The sequence below is a fragment of the Sinocyclocheilus grahami genome, unplaced genomic scaffold (genome assembly GCF_001515645.1).
Source record: "Sinocyclocheilus grahami isolate Dianchi unplaced genomic scaffold, SAMN03320097.WGS_v1.1 scaffold936.1, whole genome shotgun sequence".
Classification (NCBI taxonomy): Eukaryota; Metazoa; Chordata; class Actinopteri; order Cypriniformes; family Cyprinidae; genus Sinocyclocheilus; species Sinocyclocheilus grahami.
In genome coordinates this window covers 274,974-300,701 of record NW_015506115.1, presented here as the reverse complement: position 1 = coordinate 300,701, position 25,728 = coordinate 274,974, and the positions used below count along the sequence as shown (strand labels likewise).

Below are 25,728 nucleotides of genomic sequence, written 5' to 3'. Positions count from 1 at the left end.
AGTAGCCAACCATATTTGTCATTTTAAACATCAGCCAATTAGCATCAACAGCATAAAAAATAGAGCCAATTAGTATCTATTTCAAATTAAAATAAATAAAGTGACCAAAGATACACAACACAGTGCAAACGGTGCCTGAACTAAAGGAGAAGGGAAAAAAATGTTTTTAAAGTATTGTTAAAATTGTGTTTAAAAAAAAAAAAAAAGTGTACCATAAAAACATGCCCAGAGGCACAAATTTAAATAAATCAGAACAGTATTGTCTTACCCTGTTGAGCATAAACTACAAAAATAAAAGGTTCAATAAATATTCAATTTAAAAACCTTCAATTTATGAGCAAGTAAATTTATAAATCTTGACATAGTCAAAACAACAAAAATATCAAATTTGGAACAAGTGTTGCCCAAAGTATACACTACAATAAACAAGCATTATATAATCCAGCTCACTGATGGAGTGGGCAAACCTCATTTCCAACCATTTCATATGAAATTTGTTCTTTAGCTAATTATTGCTTTCTTTTCTTTTTTTAAATTGTCTTGCGTGTTTAAAATGGCAAGAGAATAGCCAATTCCAGTAAACGGGGTTTCAAGTTTCGAATCAAATATTTTAAAACCTCGTTTTTGAAATACTACGACGTTTAATATTTGGCAAATGATTTGGTGGCTGAGGAATGAAGGTGAACGTACGGCTGTGTAAGGCTGGTGAGGATGATGAGGGGTCATGAGTTGGTCAGAGACGCCCTGTGGCTCGCTGCTTTGGGCTTCTGCTTGTCATACTTCACAGACACAATGAGGAAGACGAGGAGTGTGACTCCCTGAATGGCGGCCAGGAGGAAGAAGTAGTAATTCAGTGTGCACTCGTTGATGTTACCTACAGAGAGAGAGAAAAAAAGTGAGGGGGAAAAAAACCTCACTTTGATGTGAATTTCACAATACCCCAATTTCAGTAGTGGATAACAACTTCAGACATGATTTGGAGCACAGAGATCACACAACCTCTGTATACTGGTTGAAACAGAATTTGAGTATCGTTTCTTCAGGAGCAGGTCTCACATTTTTGGATTTTGATTGGCGGCCAGGAGGAAGAAGTAGTAATTCAGTGTGCACTCGTTGATGTTACCTACAGAGAGAGAGAAAAAAAGTGAGGGGGAAAAAAACCTCACTTTGATGTGAATTTCACAATACCCCAATTTCAGTAGTGGATAACAACTTCAGACATGATTTGGAGCACAGAGATCACACAACCTCTGTATACTGGTTGAAACAGAATTTGAGTATCGTTTCTTCAGGAGCAGGTCTCACATTTTTGGATTTTGATTTAAAAATAACAAGCCAAACAACAAAAACAAGCCAAGGTGATATTTAATATACTGTATTATATTTTTCAAAAATTATGATAAATGCAATGTGTAAACAAATGTGTCATTTACTTTGGACCTTCTGTTCATTTTAATCAGTTACTATTCCAGTAATTACACTTTCACTGAAAAGAAAAATGCATGGCAATACATATGATTTTTCTTTAACTGATACTTCTTAACATCCTTCCTTTGCTCACTTGATCAGTGGAGAGATTTCTGCTTAATTCTAAAGGCGTGTGTACAGGTAGATGAAGAGAAACTAAACATCTGTGTGTACATGCTGCATTCATATGCCAAAAGAAAGCAAAAAGCATATGTTTGAGCTTGTTGGATCGCAAAGGCAACAGAGCGAACAGGCAATCTGCTGCCTTCATACTACCCTACAGCGGCAAAGAGCTTTAACTGATAGCATGTCTGTCCACACTGCTTGTAAGCATCCATTGCAACCTGCAAGCCCATCTGACTCCGGTTTATTCAAGTGAAACCTAAACAAGCATTCCTTCCATCCAATCTCTCCTTCATTTCCCATCTCTATATAATGCTTGCCAGCAGATAGAGGGTTTACATCAATACTTACAGGGGAACCATAAACAAAAAGCCACATCTTCACAGGATGAAGGTGGAGACTATAATTCACCATCTTGGGAGCTTAAGTGAAGCACACTCACTCTGATTCTGCTGGCATTACAAAGTCTGAGCCCTCGGGGCTGAACTAACTCTCCTGTTGTTTAAGCCTCTGACTGCTCAGGGCCATTATAGTCCTGCATGACGACTGTGTGTAGTATTAAATTCAACCCTCTACTTGCATTAAATTCAGTACACAAACACACAGAATTGGCTCAGAAATGTGTCCTGTATTATGAACCATAAGTCTGAGCCCCTCTCTCTCTCTCTCTCTGGGCTGAGGAAAAAGCTGCTTAACACGTCTGATCTGTTCAGAAGAGGTGGTCAAACCTCCAGGGTTGAGGACCATCAAAGAGAAACTCTTAATAAGTAGTTCTGTGAAGGGACTGTCGACTCTCGGGAGTGTTTCAGACCGGCTAAAGCAGGGCCCTGTAGTGCTTCTTAGCATTACCTATCAAGACGTCTATAAACGTATATTCGCATGAATGCATTAGCATTTAAATAGATGTATTCACATGTCCACATTTTGCCGAAATAGGGTCACTGATTAGAACAAGGTATTACACTTTAGAGAGGATTCTACTTCAGTTTGAAGATGTTATTAGATGAAGAAAAAGATATAGCAACTTTTCGTAGCAACCCATTGGAGGAAAGAAAGATTAAAAAGATCTGCTAACCCACAGCTGAACCTTTGAGGAACATCATGAGCAATTCCATAAAATACAATTATCCACGGCCTCAAAGAACACATCTCAAGCAGTTCTTATCTTCTGCCAGATGAGGCAGTTGAAGACATGAACGCATTGATTCATTACAGTATGGAGATGCAATGTGTTCCTGTCCCAAACAAGGTATGAATGAAGATCCACACGAAAAAATTTAACTAAACATTATGTATAGAACGAGGGCTGAAAGATTTCAGATGCTCACAGAGATCTCGTCCTTTCAACCAAAGCAAATTTTTTGAGTACTGTGGAACTGTAAAGTAGGGGTGTCCAATTCTGCTTCTGGAAGGCCACTTTCCTGCAGAGTTTAGATCCACCACACCTGCTTGGAAGTTCCTTCTAATTCTGAAGGCCAGGATTAGCAAGTTTAGGTGTGTTTAGCTGGGGTTGGAGCTGAACTCTGTAGAACGGAGGTCTTCAGGAGCTGGAGGCCCTGGAGCTGGAGGCCCACTGGTATGCAGAGTTTAGCTCCAACCCTGCTCAAACTCACCTGTATGCCACACCGGTCTTGAGTTCTATGAAGGAGCTCTGGAAGGATGTAAGGAGGAGTGACAAAAATGGAGGAAGAGAGAGGGCTAGGCCTGGGACATTTTATGTTTTGTGCACTTGTTTTATTTTAGTGTTCATTTGGAAATTAAAGTTTACGTCCACTAACTACACACAAACTTTATTTCCATTAATATTTTTATGAGAAACTGAAAAAAGCACAATTGTTATGGCATTTCAAAACTTCTCCAGGACCCCAAAAACCCCCTCAGACCCCAGAGGGTTAAGTTAAGCTGGTTTCCACCTCCTTCTTCCCATATCTACAGGCCATGTTACAGGAGGCCTTCCAGGAGCATGATCTGGCACCTTTGCCACAGAGTGTCCATCCAGCTTTTCAAAGATTTTGAATATGAATTTGAATAGGGACCAAGTTTTGTTTGAAAGCATCAGTTAGCACAGAGCCATGGCCTTGCAGTTACTGCTAATGCTGAGTTGAGATGTTCACACAGATTTGAATCCAAGCAGACCCTGTCCCATCCCTGTCTCAATCCCTAATAATTTCCTTTCTCTTCTTCACTGTCTCCATCCAATAAAAGTGGCAAGCCATGTTATGGCTACAGGAACCTCCTGATCAATTTCTCTGCTGCTTTAATATACTCTGTAACAGCGGTCACTCCCCAATGACAACAAGTATTACAAGCAGATGGACAGTTTGACTGAGAGAGCAATAGAGCTTGGGATCTTGCTGCCCTCCAGCAAGGAGAAACAAATGCCCCTGTCTGCGAAAAATGCTGCATTTACAATACCCACATGCCAGAGTAGAGCTAACAGCAAACCAACAATCAATACCCTCAAACGGTCCCCATTCATGCCACAGGCTACTGCAACTCTTGGAAATAAGAAGAGTGAAATAAAATATGGTGTGCTATTGTTTTGAGTTTGTTTCCCCCATCCATGGTGTTGTGCGTTGGCGGGTGATGTGGCTGTTCTTTCCTATGCTTCTGGGAGATTACATGATTTAACAGCAGCGCTTGGCAGGATGTGGAGGTGCTGGTCGCCTCCCTGAAAGGCAAGGCCGTAACGAATACTCAGTCAAAGGACAGAGTGGGAAATATATCACGGTGACACGCTCTGGGAAGATTGGTTGCCCTTCCCTCAGGAAAGTGGCAGCTGTCGCAGATTTGGCGGCGTTTGGGCAGTAATGGAAGAATAAACATTACTGGAGCCCAACTGCATGTTCCTGATGTGAATCTCAAGAAGGAAAAGCAGTAAGCAATAAAAGGCTCAGAGAAATCAGTAGGATACAAAAAGTGGATCTTTCACTAAGTAAAAAAAAAAAAGAGTTAAACAACGATCAAACTCATCCTGTCACTTTTCATAAAATATAATCTCACACATCCTGCTCAATAAGAAAAAAAGTCAAGGAAATCTTCATTATACAGGTATAATTCACTGTATATTCACATTTTATTTCATTTGATTATTAATAGTAATAATAAGGAAGACAACAAAATAAATAAATCAATATTTTTTTGGATACATTATTACATTAACACCATACATGTAATCCTTTAAAGTTGATTACTTATTTTATAACAATAGTTTGAGAGGCGGTAACTTTTGACTGGTATTCATGAATTTTCCATCCGCCATACTGTAGCCCCCATAGGCAGTTGTATCATTCGCTCTCCATCGTTACAGTCCACATGCCCTCATTTCACGTTACATTGCACATTCAGTCTAATATGGCAGCTACACAAAGATAACAGACAGCAGGCACCTGGCAGTCTCGCGCTCTACAAGGGCCGGCAACTGTATTCGTCTTGCTGCAGGCCCTCTGCAGTCCATCATCTAATGATTTTATTAACCTTTTCTTGGCATGTAGTCCCGTATGACACGCATGATGCTCTTTGTGTTCATTTAACAAATATCTGTATTTATCTTGTGTGCTTGAAAAGGGTATACCTGTCATATGTGAGGGCTTATCTGGGGTAATTGGAGAAGCAGGAGAATTAAAGATGGAGGAATAAAGGGGGATGTATGGGAATGAATCTGGCCAACACTACGAGAATGTGGCAGCTCCATTAGGCGGCTCACGTGTCACCAGGCCTAACCAGTCTTTCAAATTAATCGAATGAGACCTTTTATCCACTTTAAAAGAGTGAAAGAAGCAGGGAGATGTGAGGGGAATGTCAGAGAAGGCAAAGTAAGAGAGACAGATGCACAATCATAGATTAAGAAAACGGTTAGCAGACACAAACCGTAGAAAATCTGCAGAGCATCTGCAGGTGCGATATTACTCTGATTATGCTTAACAACAATGTGTAAGGTCATGTAAAATAATGTTTTATAGGTGAGAAAAACTCAACTGGCACACCTAGATTTTTTATTCTGCATGGAAACAAATTTGACTTAGAAAAAAATAATAACAATGGCTGCTTTCAAACAGGTTTTTTTTCAACACTTCCTATGAGTCTAACATAGAGTGCATTAGTGCCTTCCCAGTTTTTCAGCAGCCTTGGTTCTGGAAGTATTTTTCCCATATGTTTTTTATGTCTTCGTTGCTATAGAGTTATAATCGAGTTATAATCCATGAACCAAAACCATCTACGAGGTGAATCACAACATTACAAGCTTTGATTCAAAGCAAAAAATATTTGAAAATCATAAATCATTTGAAAATCATTAATAAATTGAGAAACTAAAACTGACTTTTACGTCATTCACAGTGGAAGTGGGCAGGTGCTAAAGAATTCTATTGCCATGATTTGCTTGTCGCGATTCCCTGATAGCTGGAGATTTCTTTGCATCCACCATTAGCATTTTTTTTATCATATTCACACACTTTTCATGACACCCAGAATGTATCAAAAGCAAAAAAAAGTAGATCCTCTCTTTAAATTTAGCTTAAAGCTTAAGTTTAGATTGATATGCTGTTGAATGTTTGGTGATAAACTTAGCTTACTTGTGCATAAACAAATTCAATTCACCCCTTCTGGTTTAAGCATTTTTATCTTTTTGTTCGCTTGTTTTTGGATACACATTCTGTACTTTTTCACAAGATCTGTAACAGTGCCCCTACCATATAACAGTGCAAACATGGATTTCTGGAATAATTCATCAATGACAGGGAAGTGTTATGTTATAAATGACTAAAAAAAAATCAATCTTGTCAATGGTGGGGACAGAGTTAAGAAATAAGTTGAAATAATGTGGTCTGATGGCCTCAACATAAGCATATAACATTGATTGCCAAACTCATAGTACTCGGGTCTGTCTTTAACAGTTTAAAAGTTATAAATAATAATCAGTTCCCCTATTGAGAAAATTAATGGGATTTTTAATTCTGGAACTGGACTTTGCACCTTTCACAGAAATTAACCTAACTCAAATTACACGCCTCAGCATTATTCTATAGTTTTAACCATCCATTTCATTCAACACATCTCTCAATGCTATTACTATTTTAAACAATGAAAGCACTCTTCCACAAAAAATGCTATTACTTTCTATTGTGCAGCACAGATTGGCCAGCACACACAGACAGACACGCACCACACTTGACCTGAGAGTTCAGGGAATGTCTGCCGTGCTTCCTCACTCCTGCTGAATAATACATACTGCACAAGTAAAACAATGTGCTCAGCATGGAAGCCATAAGCTTTGAGGAGGAAGTGTGTCTGCTGATCAATACAACTCTCCAAACACATTGCTATACAGCAGACTGAGGGGACAGATATTGGTTTAATTAACGCTCAGGCAAGGTTAGAGACAGGAGGAAAGAAAAGAAAGAGTCATTAGAAATTGTGATTGTAACTTTCTAGTTTTAGAAACTTTAAGTGATTTTAACTCTTCTAGTATTTAAAAGGACAGATCACCCAAAAATGAACACTGCCGTAATTTATTCTCCCTCATGTTATTCTAAACTCATACTGTTTGACTGTCTTTAAGGAAAACAAAAAGGAGATTTCAGGCAGAATGTTCATGCTGCATTTTTCCATACAATGTTAATGAATGGTGACCACAAGTATGAGTAAATTATGGTAAGTTTTTGAGGTAAATTATTCCATTAAATGAATACCCATCCTCTGTGGTGTGGACAGAAACACTCTTTAAGGGGGAAATACCACACAGATCATAAATCCTATATTAGTGCAAACAGCAAACATATTCATAAGTCTATAAAGTCAAAATAAATTAAATAATTTTTTTGTCAGCGATGGAAGTGCTAGTTAGCTTTGTTGTGGTTTGTCTTAATTTATTTCTCAGTGCTTTTGCTGGCCACACATTCCTCATTAGAAACACAACAGGCTGCCAAACACTTGCAGAGTTTCCAATTATGTCCACAAAAGACAAAACAAGAGCTGCCCATAAAAGACATTAACTGGCCTCATAAATGTTTGGCAGACTAAGAGAGAAATGTGAAGATTGAACAAGTGCAGCTTGATTTATTTAGGTGGAATCGTAGAAGGAGACACTGGAGAAGAAAAAAAACAAGAAGATACTTAAAATTCACTATACATTTTCAGTTTCAAATGATTGGCTTTTTTAATGCAGAAACTGTTCCAGGTCAAGCTATAATGCATCTATAATGCAATACTTTGAAAATATGTATATTCGACTTAATATCTCTTAATAATAATAGTCATTTTGTGATTCAATCAGAGTCTCTTATATGCTGACCAACAATTTGTCAAATAAGTAAAAACAGTAATATTGCAAAATATTATTTAAATTATGATTTTTTTTCTATTTGAATACATTTTAAAATGTCATATATTCTTGTGATAGCAAAGCTGAATTTTCAGCAGTCACTGTTGATTGATATATCTCTTTGACCAGAAAACATTATGCAGGGAGACAGAGCAAACGTCTTTGCTTTAGACACGCATAAATGCGCCCTAACAAACAAGCATGATGCTCACATCACAACAGCTCTTTCCCCTCTTGGCTCTATCTGTGTGTGCCAATCCCAACAACAATATTTCAGTGCTACTCGTCCTGATGCCTTGACGGCTTTCCTACAGGAGATTACACGAGTCAGCACACAGAGTTCAATGCTATTTGTCAGGGTCTGCAAACGTAGAGATGTTCATATTTTATGACTCTCTTGTCTGGGGGGGATTTCTGTAAGCAACAGTGAAAAATGCTTAATACAAACTAAACAAAACGGCGTTGTCGTCTAAGTTGTAACATGAATGTTACATAAAAGTTGGTCCCACTTTATATTAAGTGGCCTTAACTACTATGTACTTACATAAACAAATAAGTACAATGTACTTATTGTGTTCATATTGTATTGCAAAACACTTTTGCTGCTATTGAGGTGGGATATGGGTAAGGTTAGAGACTGGTTTGGTGGTATGGGAAGGTTTAAGGGTGGGTTAAGGTGTAAGGGATGGGTCAACAGTGTAATTATAAATGTAATTACAGAAATTAATTACAGATGTAATTACATGCAGATATTTTTCAAATATAAGTACAACGTAAAAAGATGTATGTACACAATAACTGCATTGTACCAAATAATTAATTTAAATGTAAGTACAAAGTTGTTAAGGCCACTTAATATAAAGTGGGACCTAAAAGGGTTATATAAATGAGGTTTATATGTATTTAGAGAAGTACTAAGTATCTAAAATAATAAATATGCTACAAACAAAGTGTATTTACATGGATAATACTATATTTAAAAAAAGGTGATGTACATGTATTTGTACATGCATCACAGTTTCCACAAAAATATTAAACAGCACTATATAAACTGCTATATTAAAATATTAAACTGTATTCAACAATGATTATATATATCAGCACATTAGCATGATTTATGAAGGATCATGTGACACTGAAGATTACACTGGAGTAATGGCTGCTTAAAATTCAGCTTTTCCATCGCAGGAATTAATTACATTTTGAAATCTATTAAATTAAAAACAGTTCATTTAAATTGTAATAATATTCACAATACTGTGTTTTGCAAATACTGTGAAATGCAGCCTTGGTGAAAAAAAGAGACTTCTTTCAAGCACATAAAAAAAAAAATAATAATAATACCAAACTTTTGAATGGTAGTTTACATATCCATAAGGCCTTTCTAAATGACTTGAGGCTAGGTACAGAATAAAGCTGACACCAACATGTTTCACTATTATCTTCTTGTTCTCACTCATATTCCTTTCTCAGCACTTCTTTGAAAGACACCTTTCTTTCCTTTTGTCATATTCAGTGAACACACTCTCTCCTTTTCTGAGACTCTTGGCCTCGATTAAAACATTGACATTTCTGTAAGTGGCAGATACAGATTCTAGACCAGGAAGAGAGGGTCATGTCTGTGGGCCCTCTGGTTTTTGCATGTTTTTAAGCTGACCTGAGATGAGACAGACTCGCGTGTCAAGTTTCACCTCGTGGGGAAAAAGAAAAACGAAGGAGCTCCCTGGGAGTCCAGAGAAGAGATTTGAAAGAATTCATTTTACCAGTACTGTGAGGCAAAGCCGTGCCTGGTGACACCTGCAGCCCCACAGATAAAATAAAGGATGAGGAGAAAATGTCTCGGAAAATATTTATCAAAGCCTACATCATACGTTGGTGAAAAAGTAATAAAACTTCTGTGAAATAGAGCAAAAGGTTTGTTGGAAAAGTTTGTTGTAAAGGGCACATCTACAACATCTTGCCCATCAGTAACTTTTCACTTCACATGGAGCAAAACCACAGTCGACAGCACTTCTGTTGTCATTGTGTTCTTAAAGCTCACCACTAGAGTCCTATCCAGACGAGATGATGTTTCAAGTTACACGTCTTATCATCTGACATCTGTGATTTTGTATTGATTTGGACAGGACCTTGTTTATTACACAGGTTTTCGAGATGTGGGGGTTACAGAAGGTCATGTGCTGTGGTTACATGCAACATGTATGAAGTATATGTCTTTTAATCTTTTAACTTTACACAAGTTTAGGAGTAGTAGATTATAAAAAAAAACTTAAATGTGCAGAGAATATATTGATTTTATATATTAATATTTTAATACTGATATTAAAATAGTCAGACTTAAACGTTTCTGTGACTTGCCTCTCTTTAATTAATTTCATATTACTTTTTTGTCAGATGCCATCCATATTGATAGAGTCAGCAAGATTATTGTACAAATGGTAGTTTAAGGTAGTCAAAAACACATGAGGATATGCGTGTTAAAATTAATGCAACACTATTGATATTCTTTTAACACTGTGATAAAAGAATATCAGTAATAACATGGACATTTCCATTCGGATGGGATTAGATTTCTCAGAGGACCGTTAGGTTTGCCGAAAAACAGAAATTTGCTCTGGATTTTTTACAGAGGTTTTGTGAAAAAAAACCGTGGCAGATTCGAATTAGATTAATCCCAAAGTACATCTGTGAAACATACAAAATACAAAAGTACAGAAATTAGACTATCTTCAAAATGAATAGTTGGATTACATGAATGACTATTTGATTCATCATGTTGATTCAATAGTTTACCCAAAAAAGAAAATTCTGTCATCATTTACTCACCTTCAAGTTGATCCAAACCTGTATACATTTCTTTCTTCTGAAGACCACAAAAGAAGACATTTTGATGAATGTTGGTAACCAAACAGTTGCTGGTAGCGATTTTCATAGCTTTTTTTCCCCCAACATTCTTCAAAATAGCTTCTTTTGTGCTCAGCAGAAGAAGGAAAGTCGCTTGTTTGGAACAACTTGAGGGTGAGTAAATAATGGCAGAATTGTCATGTTGGGGTGAACTATAGGAAGGCTTATATACTGTAACTGCTGGTTTTAAATTCACTTGACCCAGATTAGGTTTTTTAAGGGAACTTTACATAAGACACCAGAAGGAGAACAACAGAATTGGACAGAATGCAGGGGTCTTCCGACGTGTTTTTAAACTAAGTTTTTTAACTTGACAAATTAAAAATGCAGTAATCATGGCATGAGACACTCAAAGAAACAGTACAAGTTGTGATGTGTGAAAAATGCATGAATTTAAAAAATCATATCTGAGAGGATTTATCACGCAAACTGTCTAACAGCTAGAACTGTGTCAGCATGGTAAGTAAAGTACAGACACTAAAAATATCCAAAAAAGGAAAAAGAAAAAACTTCTTTGATAAAAGCAAGTGGATAGTGTTTGTCCTTTGCCTTTAGCATGCCAAAAGCAGCACAGGATTAGCATAGATGTACGACAAGTTGCAGATTTACACCTGCTAGCCTATGGGGACCATGGAAGCTCTCTGGTGATCAGCGCGATAAGTGACCCCGTGATGCTGTGTGAGCGGTAGCCGATAGCCCTGTGGGCCGACTGCCTCCAGTGTTACAAATATTATTGTCAAGTGCTGATTTTAACAGTAAGAGAGTGAGTGTCGAACTCACCCTCGCATGCGACCCGAGAGGTAGGTTTGGTCTGCTAAATGGTATACTGAGAGGACACTCAAATTTGTGAAAATAAGTGCTAGAGTGTGTTACTGAGCTGAATGCTGGGTAATCAGGCCCTGCAGCTAGTGATTAATACCTGGGCGTCTGATCCCATAAAAGTTGGAGTCTGTAAATTGCCACAGGCTTGGATAGCGTCTGTGTGTACATTCACTTTGAAAGTTCTCTTCTCAGCGCTGCATAATTCGTTCGCTCACTTCGTTTCCTGCAGAGTCCAACACCACAGGAAACATGGAGAGAGAACAGTAATGGAGTAACCAGCAGAGATAAAGAATAACATTATGTTGCTGGCCAAAAATAAAAAAACAACAACTTTCTAGTATCACAAAAGGCCATGACACACCATACTGACATCACAGAACTAGTGGAGATGAAAACCGACTTAGTTGTTGCCTCACATAGTTTGGGACAAAACAGGCTGGCTTGAACACACTGCAAAGATTACAAGTCCAGGGCTCCAGACTGCACCTAAAACAGTCGCATTTGCGAGTTTGTGACCAAAAATATTAATTTGCGAGAGATATTTTGGCTGAGATCGACACTGGCAACTATATAAATTTACATGTTATGATTTAAAGATTTGCATATAATGCCTTTTTCCTGCTTGTTTTGCAATCACATCTTTTGGTATGTTGACGTAATAAAGGGAGACGATGCTATTAAAGTTTTAGTCGAAAAAAAATGCTTTCAAACAGTCCTCATCTCTGCCAGACACCAGCGCTAACGGCACACCTGCTAAAAGCAGATTCCAGTTGTGCAGCATGAGAGAGATCAAAAATGACGGAGACATGTGAAGTAAAAGTGCAGGCAAGCAGTGTCTACTTCGTGCACAACTTGAACGAACTACAACAGGTAAAGCTGTCAGCTGTGAAGACATTAACAATAACAATTCTCGTTTATAATCGATACTAATATAACTTCTTATTACCAAGATCTTTAGTCTATATGCGGCGTTCTATTAATGTGTGAACTTCATATTATTTGAAGCATTATTATTTAGCGTTATATTTTTTCATTCCTTTTTAATTATATAAATTAGTAAATAGTTTAGTTTCAGCAGTAGTCATGCCTGTTTGCTTTATTATATATAAATTAAATGTTGTCATATCATATATATTGGCTTTACATCAGCCATCAGCCACCCTGCTCTATAAGATATCAGCAGCAGCCATAAAAAAAAAACATATCAGTCGACCACTAGTTGTTATGAAAATACCTAAACATTCCAATATGCAGATAAGATATAAAATTCAAAGAGCATTTGGTGTGTGCCCTCTTGACTTTATCGGTTTCCCTTGCTTTCATCATTTTTATTTTTATTTTGTGCAATGGATCTCCAAGCTGAACACCCAATCAGAGTGATCTCTTTCAGCAACTGCCAGAAGCTGATTAAACATGCTCAATCAGCCAAAAACCCACCATCGGTGTGGAACAAACTGCAAAAACTCAGCTGATAGATGCTCAACGATGGACCGACTTTGGCCAGCCACTGGTTTGGTGTGTCATGGTCTTAAAAGTGGCAAAAAGGAAAATAAAGAATAGCAATTTGTCAAAAATAAATAAATAAATCATATTAAAGCATGTTGTGCTCATATGGACATGGCAGGTTTAAGTCTTGCTGCATCACATCCTGATTCTGTTCTTTCCACTTGTCCTCATAATTTCTGTCCTCTCTCTAGTCTCTGCTATCACTAAAAATTACATAATGAAAAAAAAAGAATAGTTATTATATTAAAGGGGTCATGAAGTTGCTAAAATTAACATTATTTTGTGTATCTGGTGTAATGAAATGTGTTTATGCGGTTTAAGGTTAAAAAACACATTATTTTCCACATACTGTACATTATTGTTTCTCCTCTATGCCCCGCCTTTCTGAAATGCATCGATTTTTGCAAAACGCATCGGTCTGAAAAGCGAGGTGTGCTCTGATTGGCCAGCTATCCGGTGCGTTGTGATTGGTGGAATACCTCAAGCGTGTGACAGAAATGTTACGGCCCTTACCATACTGTGACACCGTGTCCCGGCCAAAGCGACACAAACATTAAAACCGATTATAAACGAGGCATTTGTTGCATCCAGTGGGGACATATTTACGGATTATAATGACTTATACTCTCTTTTTACACGTTGCGTTGCATCTCGCCACGTAAACATAAAACTCTGTCTGCATTTGTGATCAGAGAAATGACAAACAACAAGCGCTACTCTACACTGCTCAAAACTCACGTTTGAATCATCAGTGGCAAATTCTTTAATATAAAAAAGGTACTTACAGGCTGTGAGTCAGAACAGCCAGCATTGTAGGCTACTCTCCCAGGATTAGGAAATAGTCCTCCATAAAAAGCGCTGCACACATCTGAATATTTGGGTTGAACTGTTCTGGAACAGTGTTGTAAATACAACTTAACCACTGATTTCTAGTCGTGTCCTCTTTTGGAACACCAAACAAAGTAGTTTTGATTTCACAATGAAACACACAGCGTCACACACGGCGGGCTAGAGTAAGCGGCGGCGGGCTTGAGTGAGGAACGGCGCGGCCCGCAGGGGGGCTTGATAGAACGAGCCGTTTTAGGTAGGCGTGGTTGACTCTTAACTTTTATAAAGAATATCTCTTTGGATTTGAGACTTTAGTCTTTGCAACTTTACAGATCTTCTTTATGCACCAAGCGCTTGTAACACTCCAAAGAGAAAGGAAAAATTGAAATAGCATCATATGACCCCCTTAAAGCACATATTAAAGCATGTGGTGCTCAAATGAACATTACAGGGTTCGAGTCTGACTGTTCCTTCAGAGTAAATTTAATTCTTCAACTTTTCATTTCCTGCCCTCTCTCTTCTATCACTAAAAGTGGAGGGGGAAAAAGCAATGTGTCATATAATTCATATTAAGACCCACTCTAATATCCCAATGATGCTTGCCAAACAAACAGAGCAAAGAGGGACAGATTTAAAGTACATGTACTCTCACTGCTGCCATTAGCAGAAATGCCTCACACCTGTCTTGGTGTGCTGTATTAATGGGTGCTGAAGTAGTTTGTGCGTAAACTGTTCATTTGCCTCAGATGCACAGAATGGGTGGGAGTACATCTGGACCATTGAGCTGTCATTGCAATGGCAATCACATCCATCTACTGTCTCCTTTGTGCTATTCATCGTCCCCGCTGCGACGGATTTACACACCGATTTTAGTGTAAGCCTGACATGACCATTAATTAGCATGTGCATTCATAATACGAGACCTGGCACTCAGGTACAGCTTTCTTTCTCCTGACACTTCAAAAGTTTACTTTACTCCAGACAACATGAAACTGCCAACACGAGTAACAGAATGTGGCACATTTATAAGCAAAACACTATTCAGCAGAAAATGTAGGACAGAACTTGATTTACTTCATCTGGATTTGATTAGATCCTGAAAAGTGGGTGGGGGTGAAATATAGGCTGTGATATTATTGGTTGATATTTCTTTTTTGCCTTTAGGAGGTACTGTAGAGTTATTACACTTTGATGAAAGTGTGTGAAAACAACCATTTTTCTACAAAATAACAGCATGTATTGACAATTGATGAACAGTTAGACTAGGGAGTCGGGACATTTATTTAAGAAATCAGGGGTCCATTTTGGATTTTTGGCCAACAAAATATGACATAAACAGTGGCCAAATGGGCAATCGCCTCCTAGGTTTAGTTAGAGATGACTGCACTCAAGCCGTCGTACGTGCACACGCACACATAAAACACACATCATCCATCAAGCACATGTGCTCACCTCGTCACTTCATCTCTGACACGACCCGAGAACTGAAAGGAACGACCTCTCCTTTGGCATAATTACAATACATTGCATTTAAACAGAATGCTGATCAGGGACCATCTTTCATCATCGATTTCATTCATCAAGATGGAACATACAAGTCATTGATTTTCAGGATATTTTAACATCATTGGTTTTATGAATGACGATTAATTAAAGTTGTGTATCTTAGAGACCCAATCTGCTGGAATAGGACTTTTATTGTTTATACTGAGCTAAATTATATTTTTTATCCTCTCTGACTCTTACACAAACCTTTCTGCATTTTACATTTTCATTAAGTCATAATTAAGTATGCTTATCAAGCCCTTTTCCTCACAAATCCCCACAGTGCATCTATTTTAGGTTTTACAATCATTATGGGGACATTTGGTCCCCCTAAATACAGGCAAATCCTGACCCACACACAATTGCATTTATATTCATGCACACACTCATTCAAACAGACACACTGTTCAAAAACTAGGTGAGCTACATCCGTTTCATCCCAGACATGCTGTGCAGTGCTATTCACATATCTTGTTCTACCTTCTAACGCTCTCTCTCACACAAGTCTTACCGAAGTCTTTATGCGAGGACATCCAGCCGATGGTTTTGAGAGAGACGATAGCAAGTAGTCCCGATCCCACAAAGGAGCCGATGCCGGAGAAGAAGAAGAACAGGCCCATTATAGCACTCTGCATGGAGCGAGGAGCTGCGGAGTAGGCAAACTCCAGACCTACAAACAGAAAATGATGCAGAAATCAGAGATGAAAGTCTGACGTTTACTTCGAATGCATGATCAGAAACTCAAAAGCATCCAAGGGACTCTATGCTACACATACACAAAAACACAGTCTTGTGGAAAAAATCATGGTTAAAAAAATGACAAGCAGTTTCATTTGTAACAGCATGTGCTCGCAGACAAAGACACAGGGGGATACTACGAATGAATTGGAATAAAAGTGCCATTTATTTGCATAAACTTTCTATACTGTTGTATCATCCAACAAGCAAACAGCTCTGACTTTTGTGAATAAAACATGATCTATAATGAGCCTCTTTTGCAAAGGAAGGAGTGTTTTGCAAAAAAAAAAGTCAATGACTTAAATAAACATGTTGCAGCGCTAAACGTAAGCATACAGAGCCTGATATGCAACATATGTGCATGTTTAGCAAATTCACCCTGTGTTTTGGTGGACCAGGAGCGCCACTTTCAAATAAAAAGGAGAAATTTATTATAAATGCACTAATTTAAAAAAACTAAACTGACAAATATATAAATGTATTTAGAAATGTAGTTAAAACGAAACAATAACTTGATGAATAACTTTAAATGCAACATTTATACAACCAAAAAGAAAAGTAATCTGTAAATTATGTTTATTTTTTAAAAGCTTTTTAAAAATAAAATGTAAAAGGTTCATTTTTAAAAATTAGTTCATGTATTTTATTTCTACATTTAACATTAGAATTTGTTTTTTTTATGAAATGTTCACATGTATATGTATTTGTCAGTTTGTGACTTATTTACATTTTAACATTTGAATGAATAAATTGATAACTGATTTATGATCATTTTTAAGTGGAATTCCTAGTTCTCCATACATTGTTAACATTCCTAAAGCAAACAAGAAAACCTTTTCAGAGACATCAGACTATTAAATTGCTATGGCATGTCTGGAGGTGAATGTGTGTGTGTGTGTGTGTGTGTGTGTGTGTCCATACATCCGTAGCACTCTAAAGGTGTGACTCAGAAATTGTCACTCAGAAACACCTACTCATCTGCCAAAATCAGCACACACCCCTAAATATTTATTGAAAAAGACGGAAAGAAAAAGAGGGATAAAAAGTACTATAATGAGGATGCTGAGTGGGGGAAAGAAAAAATGAAGTAGTTCAGAAAATAGTGGATGCAGAAAGGACGCAGAAGAGAAAGAAAAGATCAAATCTCTTTTTAACCCTGAGTGGTGGCTGCCTGCTGGCTGACATTGATAATTTCATGGCGCCTCAAACTTGTCATTTTTAAAATTATGGCTTGTGGGCACAACTGTCAGACTCGTTTACTGAGCCTGGTTAGGCCATGAATCTTCTCTGATAGATGGATGGATAGAGAAAGAGAGAGAGAGAGAGAGAAAGCACAAGGGTAAAACAGATAAAAAGAAGAGGGAGGGACTCCACCAAACAGAGCAAAAGAGATCATCTAATCCCGTCCCACAATCCCACGCTCACACTCCTCTGAAACAAACGCACATTAGGAGATGTGGAGGCAGGAGGGGCGGAGAGAAAAAGAGAAGCGAAATAGAGAGATGAAGGAACGCAGCTGCTCTATTACAGTGTTTATAGCTGTCTGCAGGCATGGCTGACCTCTTCTAAGTGCTGTTTGTGTCATAAAAGACTGTGTCTGCGTCCTTAGACGACAACGATCAGATGCTTGAGAAGCCCTGGGCTCAAGAAACACTATTAAAACAACAGCAACTGTTCAAAATCAGTGAAGACTGAAAAAATGTCATGAGCTCCGTTTTTCTAAAATCACTGGATTTACATTATTTGAATACATAAATATAGAAATCTGAATCTAAAAGGTACTTTTTACATGACTCTAATGACCAGTGCATTGACCTCTTTGAGTAACAAACACCACTGGCAGCAATTTTCAGCATCATTACTCCAGTTTTCAGTGTCACGTGATCCTTCAGAAATCATTCTAATATGCTGATTTGCTGCTCAATAAACTTTTGAACGTTAATGTATGTGAACATTTTATATGGCACTTGGTTCAAACCATTTTAGTCTTGACCCTGTTTGACCTGACCGTTGCATGTTTCCTCTTTAGTTTGTTTTCACTATTTTTATTGTTTCCTCCATACATTGCTGACTTTGTTTCTACCTACCAACCTCATAATCCTGCCCTCCCATGTGGGAGTCAAAACAGTGTCAAGCAATGTGATGAAGGCCTGAGATCATTGGATTGATTAATAAATGAACCCTAATGCAAAAGACTTGCCTTGCATTGGTTAAGTAGCGGAGACAGCGTACGGGTTAAAGAGAGGAAAAAAGGAAAGCCATAAGGTGTCTCAATGTCGTGAGCATGGCAACAAGAGTCTAATAACACAACCATCCACAATATCACGCATGAAGAAAAATAAAATATAAAACTTGACCTTTTCTAACTTCAGAGCTGAATTATTCAAATCCAAGAAAAGAAGTTTAACTTGAAATGTTCTGCTTTCATTTTTCCCCTCGCAGAGTCAGGCAGTGGGCGATTTTTCTTTCTCTGAAAAAACATTAGCCTTTAACATTTTTCGGAGAGAACGATATATAATTACAATTCCCAGTGGAGGAAAAAAAAGAATCAGGTTTTAGGTCTGTCCCCTCAACTAGAGTCCACACACATCGCCCGCAGGTAGTGTGTGTGTGTAAATGCAAGTGTGTGTCTACAAAAATTTGAAAAATCAGAATCAACTCCGCTTCCGCTGTCATCCAACAGCCCACGACAAAGCGAGCCGGCAGTAGAGTCCATTAAAAAGGATTTATTCAAACAGAATAGGGCCAGAGGAGGGAACTTTCGAGAGACATTTGTCACATTTCTTGTCATCCAATTTCCTGGAGGTTCCCCAGGGGTAGGGATGGAGTGGTGAGGCTTTATTTTAAGGGTCCTCCGTGCTATCAAGAGACATTTGCATTTCATGGGAGGGCTGGAACACTGGAGACCTGGGGTGAGATGGAGAGAGCTGACTACGAAAGTGTGTCAGCACACTGCCGCACAGACATGAAGTTATCAGAGACAAACCTGTGTTTAGCTGTTGTTGCAATCACATTAAATCTCAGTCTGGTTGCCCGAAGTAGTTGAGGAGTTTTTTCTCCCTAAAAAATCTAGTGACAAGATATTTTGTTTCGTAACTGACGAGTAAAAGTCCTGCAGCTGAGCTTCTGGATAAACTTGTGAATTAGCATGCTAGCGTCCTTCTCAGAGATGAAGAAATTTTCTTTCAAGATATATACTCAATTTACATGACAAAATCATATGCACAAGTACACTGTACTACGTGACGGATGTTCGTAGAATGATTCGCACTGCGTCAAACAATCTCTGGCCATGGCCATCTTTTCCAATCATGTTCAGATGTAAAAGGATTATTCAAGAAAATGAGAAAGGCAAAATTTATCTTCATTTCAGAAGGTGGCATGCTATTCGGCGGCTTTAATCTTAATATTTTTGAGGCAGTCTTCGCACCTCTCCAATTTCTCTATCATTTCACAGCTGTCTGTGATCAGGAAGCGGCGGGCTGCCTCTTGTATTGATTCTCATAGCTTGATGGCTCTCTTCAGGTTTAAAAAGTGCCTGTGCAGATAGTGTCTTATAGCTTTCCACAATACTCGAACCCCTGAAGACGTGATGGAGGAGCGGAAGATTACACTTAGCCTTCCCCATCTCCCCATTCTGCTGGAAATTCAATCAGAGGCCGCTACGTCCACTGTGGACACATATTATTCCACCAGCGCTGTGCCTCTTTTCTTTCAATTTTTTCTGGGTCCGCAGATAAAAAATGAAATGAAGATGTTAACTGTTAGGGACAGCCACTATCCCCACAAGAAAGTAAAAGAAAGAGAAAGGGAAAACAAAAGTGTTGCTTGTTTCATTTGGAGTGGACTGCTGTGTTAACAAAAAGAGGGTAGAATGCTGCTATTTAACTTTGTGTGCCAGGATGTTTCTGGTTAAGAATCATATACATGAAATGTGTGCATTGAGGGGAAAAATGTTTCTAAGAACAAGAGTCTCAAAGGGAGAGGTGTCCTATGGGTGTATAAGTATAAAACAGGCATGTATTTAAATTTAGGCTACATTCACACAGACCGTGTTTGGCACTGGCAACCTGGTCAATGATCTAATTCATGTTCCAGTGCCAAGTTCTTTGAAATGTTTCATGTGGTGTAACTTACAACAACCTTACAATAACATTGGTCTTTTCATTTGTGGTTGTATTGCTGGTCAGCTCAGTTCTGTTTCTTGTATTTTTTCCTATTTTACCGTTAAATATATTGTACAGGGTTCCTGCACATTTTTTAATTCAATTTAAGGCTTTTTAGGACCATTTTAAGACCTGAAGAAATAAAAAATTAATACTGAACACAAAGGGTGTGCAGTATCGAAAAAATATCTTGACATTTTCAGGGATTTTGATAAAAATAATTAGACAATGGGTCTCATTCACTAATAATTGCATAGATTATTTGTATATATTCGCACAATTGAACTTCTCAAGAAAACTTACAGTCTAATTCACAACACCTGCGAACACACATGAATTTGTTCTTAACCTCGTCCTAATGTTAATGAACTTGGAGTATTTGAAATGAGTGGCCATGTCATTTGCAGGTTAGTCATTTGCATAAAACACTCCCAAACCATCTCCATATAAGGGCTTTCCGCAAAACCTGTCCTTTACAGCCTTTCATCACTCTCGTTGAACATACTCCACACACCATAAGCTGCTCTCTAGGCCTATGAGGGTTAATTTGAACAACTTGTCGGCTCTTAAGCATGAGCAGGTTGCTTTGGTTTCATCTGCTCCTTCTTGTCTATTGAAATCAGCGCTTTTCAATGCAAACTATTTCAACAACAAGGCTGTGATATAATCTGACATTATCATAGAAGGAAAATTGGACCTAGTGTGTCTAACGGAAACCTGGCACAAAGAGTCAGATGGTCTACTTTTTCATGAATTTACTCCTGCTGGATATGGATTATTTGATCTCCCGCGACCCTCTGGTAGAGGTGGGGGTATCATTGTGCTGTATAATGACAAACTAAACATCTGTGTCTGCCTCTTGTCCACTGCCATAGCTACAGTCTACAGGCCATATAAGATAAATATGTCTTATCTGAATTTGCAGATATGTTGTCCTTGTTGTGCTTGAAATTTAACATCCATATGGATATAAAATATTCTACAATTTTTATCTTTATTGGAGTGCTTTGAATTGAACCAGCTCGTGGACTGTCCTACACATAATAAAGGTCACACTCTTGACTTAATGATCCTAAATGCCTAATTTGTGTCTCAGTTGTCCACCTCTGATTTAGAACAGTCTGATCATCTGGCAGCCTTTTTTAATATGGAACTGCCCGACATAAACACTACCTCTTCTTGCATTATTAACTATCGCAAATGGAGATCTACTGAACCCTCTGATTTCTCTGAATTTATTGGCTCTTCTTTAAGTAGTTTTTTCTCCATTTGATCTCCATTTGATAATTATACCATTCTACTTGGTATAATGATAATCTGCGTGCAATGAAGGCATCGTGTTGTACAATGGATTGTAGGTAGTGTACATCTGGCTTGACTGTCCATCACCAGGCCTGAAAAGACCACTTACTTGAATATAAGACTCAAATTGTATCGGCTAGGTCTGCTTATTTTGCACAAATCATTGACAACAATCAGAATAACCCTAGACAATTGTTTAATTCTATCAACAAACTACTCAAATGTAAGTTATTCAAATGTTTCTGCTTCAACTCACCTCTGTAATAAGTTTCTTGATTTCTTCAGTTCCAAGACTGATCACACTTGTAAATGTATCTCTACTTTTCCTCCTTCTGTTTTTCCTTTAACCACTTCTGAATTTTCTGGTACTCCTCTCTCAAAATTTTCCACATTGAATTTTCATTCTCTTTGCAATGAGGTTTCAAAAATGAAAGCTGCCACTTCCATAGTTCCATAGTTCCATAGTTCTATCAAAGACCTTGAATGTCCTTGCAGGATTGTCCCGACTAAAAAAAACATCCCGTTATTTGAAGGAGCATAAGCCATGGGCGAAAATCTGATTTGAAACACCTCTTCTAAGGGGGTAGAAAAGAAATCCAGTAATCAGCACTGTGCTCTCTACAATTCAGCATGAAGAGAGAGTGTTTTTCCCTGCCTTTGCCAAATGCTACTTATTAGTCTTGTTGGCTCATAAAGGCTAAAAGGGGGGACGTGCAGCCTTTGATTTACTCTGTGCGTGAAATGGGTGTGAAATTACCGGTGTGGTGTGTGTCATGACCTTGGAAGAGAAGCTGAAGGGTCGAAATGAACACAGCTGTGTTTGGGCAGAAAAGATCATGCTAACCTGTGTGAAAATGTGTATGGACGACAGACAGGTGCGCACATAACCAGCGGTAAATATAAAGCTGATACAGCGAACACAAATAAGACAAGTGCCATCCATAACTGTATCCTGTAAACCTCTAGAAAACGACCAGAATAAGGGAACTGAGCTGGGATTCGACAACCTTTAACCATAATTTTAACAACAACAGCAAACATACAGTGCGACCAGTGTAGCTTGATTCATTAATTGATGACTCTTCTGAACTGGTTCTTTTTAACAAACTAGTCAAAATGACTCACTAATGAATCTTAAACTCATCAGCCTTAAACGGATCACTCAGCCACTCACTGAATATTACAGAATGAACATCTGACACACTCACTGAACCACAAAGTCATAAACAACTAAAAAAATAATAATAAATAAACTATACAAAAACTAGCATAACTATATTTCAAAGGTTTGAGATACTGAAATCAGTGTAAATGCTATCGCAGCAAATGGCATGAGTTTGGAACAAGACTAATGAACTATAATATTTATTATAATTAGCAATTATGTGGTCCTACCTCAAAAGTACAAAATCTAATTCTTGATGGAATCATTAAGAAACCAGATTTATTAAGTGGAATTAAATTCTTTAAGATTCTCATCATGACAGAAATTGCTGTAATTACTGTAGATCTCAGCAGTGAAGGTGGTAATAGGAGGTCCACACAGTTTTTTTCTTACAAACGCTGTGTTAAGGGATTTAGTTTCCTTTCATCTATTTTCTCATTAATCTCAAGCCCACTTGCTTGAGACTTTCTTGATATTTTCTTAGTGTATTCCAGCAGGAGCGGGATGTTTTCCCTGGCCGTCTTAACTGCGCAACTGCAGTAATGTATCGCCAAGCCCAGATCGATCGGTCGTGATTGATACAGCCATGGATTCCTTAGCAAGCAATTTCAGCAATGGCTCAGACAAGAGCTACTACACAAAGGCAAGGCAGAGAGGAGTTTACTGCAGTTTTTAAAAGGACACGCATTGATTAGCATGGTCATTAGGACAGATGAATGATCCTATGGAAAAAAACAAAACAAAACTCTACAGTACACAGAAGAGACCGAGAGCTGAAAGGACACTCATGTTAAAACAATGCTGTACGTTTACTCATCCATATGAGTTATTCATTACATGGATCTTAGTTGATGAGAAACTAAATTCTACCATCAAAATATTAGCACAAATGTGCTGTAGGTGTTTCTCATCATGATCATTGCCTCTCAAATGTCTTTCCAGGCTCAGTATCACCTCATGAACCACTAAATGTTAAAAGGGCCATTTCATGGAAAACATCAATTTTAATACACCAGTGAATTATGTTCACATGCTGCTGCAAAAATTAGACATTCAGAAATTGTACTGACACCACAACCATGAACACAATAAGGTTTGACAGTCCATGTCTATTGTACATATCAACACCTAATCATATTCAGATTTCTGGATCAAATGTGAAGAGGTTGGTTAATCATAACAGTGGTCATTTATATACAGCAGTCTTAAAAGTACAGAAGCAAACATTTTATACAATAAATTTAGTGCAATATTTTTGGTGCAAGAAACCTTAAAAAAATGTATTAATTACAAAAAAATGCAACAAAAATTCAGAACATGGTCGCTTCATATGCTCTGTTTGTGAAGTTGAGAGCTTTGTATGCGTGTTCAGCAGTGTTTTCCAAAGGGCCACCTACCTGCAATACTAGCAAAGATTTCGCTGACACCGATGAGGACGTACTGAGGCACTTGCCACCATATGGGTAGATCGGCTGCATAGTATGTAACTCCACTGAGTGACTGCGGGATGGGACCTTGTGTGTGGACAATGTCCAGCCTCTTCGTCTCTAAAATACCTGAGAGGGGTAAGAAAGAGAGTAACAGAATAAAAGTATTAATAAATACCTCAGTCATAACAGTTCATAATCGCACTGATAACATTTTAGAAAAAGAGAAATGTAACAAGAACTTTGTGTCATCTTCAAAGACGGCAGTGAAGAATTTCAGGTCCTCTGTGTATTTTAATTTGTAATAGATTTTAGCCTATATGTAATACCGGGGAGATTAATTGCTCCATATTTTAGTATTTTTGTCTTCTTGGTAAATGAACAGAAGTGTTAGTTATTCTTGCTTTATTCAAAAATCTACTGATAGATCAATGGATGGTGCATATTTTCTGTTTTCAAATAGTTTGAAAGAGCAATTTTGTGTTTACCATGTGCTATCAATAAATTGTATTATACTGTATTTGATACTTTAATGTACAGATTTGTAAGATCACTTGTAAGCTGGTGCATTTTTAATGGTGCATTAAAGAACAAAGAAAGGTAATCTAGGACAGGATAATGTATAGACAGTATATACTAGGGATGGAACGATTACCGGTTTCACGATAAATCACGATAAAATGCCCTGACGGTTAGTACTATCGTTTAAAATTTAATTATCAGCAAAACCGTATTTAATTATCACGATTTTGAAAACTCGCGGTAAATCCTGTCCAGCCAGCATCAGTCTGACGCAGAAGCAGCATGCAATGTTGTTGTTTTTTTGTTTTTTTTGCACGAGACGAAATGGCAGAAGGCAGTGACAGCGCTCAGGTGATTTTTCAGCCATCTAAGAGGACCAAATCGGTGGTCTGGTCGTATTTTGGCTTTTGCAAGAGTCCTGAAGGCAATTTAATCGAGGACGGTCACCTCATCGAGGATGGTCACCCTAACTGCAGATCTTGCAAGAAGAAATTCGCTGCAAAGTCATCTTCATGACCACCACCCACTGTTATAGCGAATGCAAGGCAACTTTTACCTCAGTACCAAAACTAACTGGGCAAATAATTGGACAAAAAATATTGATTAGAGATTAAATATTTCGTTATCTCACTTGTAATTAACGCAAAGCTTGAAGCAGATTTTTTTTTGTTTACCTATAATAATATATAAATACAGGGATATGAAATATTGAATTGAGATTAATGTTTTGAAATCTTACCTGTTTATAAATCCATTATGAACAGTGTACAAAACAATCGTCAGGACAATATGATCACTACAGCAAAATTATAGTAGTATTAATACTAAATTCCTCATGAAAAAATTATTTCATTTTCAATACAATCAAAAACTGAGACGCAAGACGGCAAG

General features: G+C 37.8%; 1 protein-coding gene across 1 annotated transcript in view; it reads right to left on the bottom strand.

Annotated features, from left to right (window-relative positions):
• Window positions 1-254: 254 nt before the first annotated feature.
• The window catches only part of LOC107564463 (solute carrier family 15 member 4-like), a 48,086-nt gene continuing 22,612 nt past the window's right edge, over window positions 255-25,728 (bottom strand). The window contains exons 6-8 of the mRNA XM_016249551.1: window positions 24,286-24,444; window positions 16,029-16,187; window positions 255-874 (exon numbers count right to left, since the gene is read on the bottom strand). Coding sequence (XP_016105037.1) covers window positions 723-874; window positions 16,029-16,187; window positions 24,286-24,444 — 470 coding nt within the window. The 3' untranslated portion in view covers window positions 255-722. The remainder of the gene's footprint in view (window positions 875-16,028; window positions 16,188-24,285; window positions 24,445-25,728) is intronic.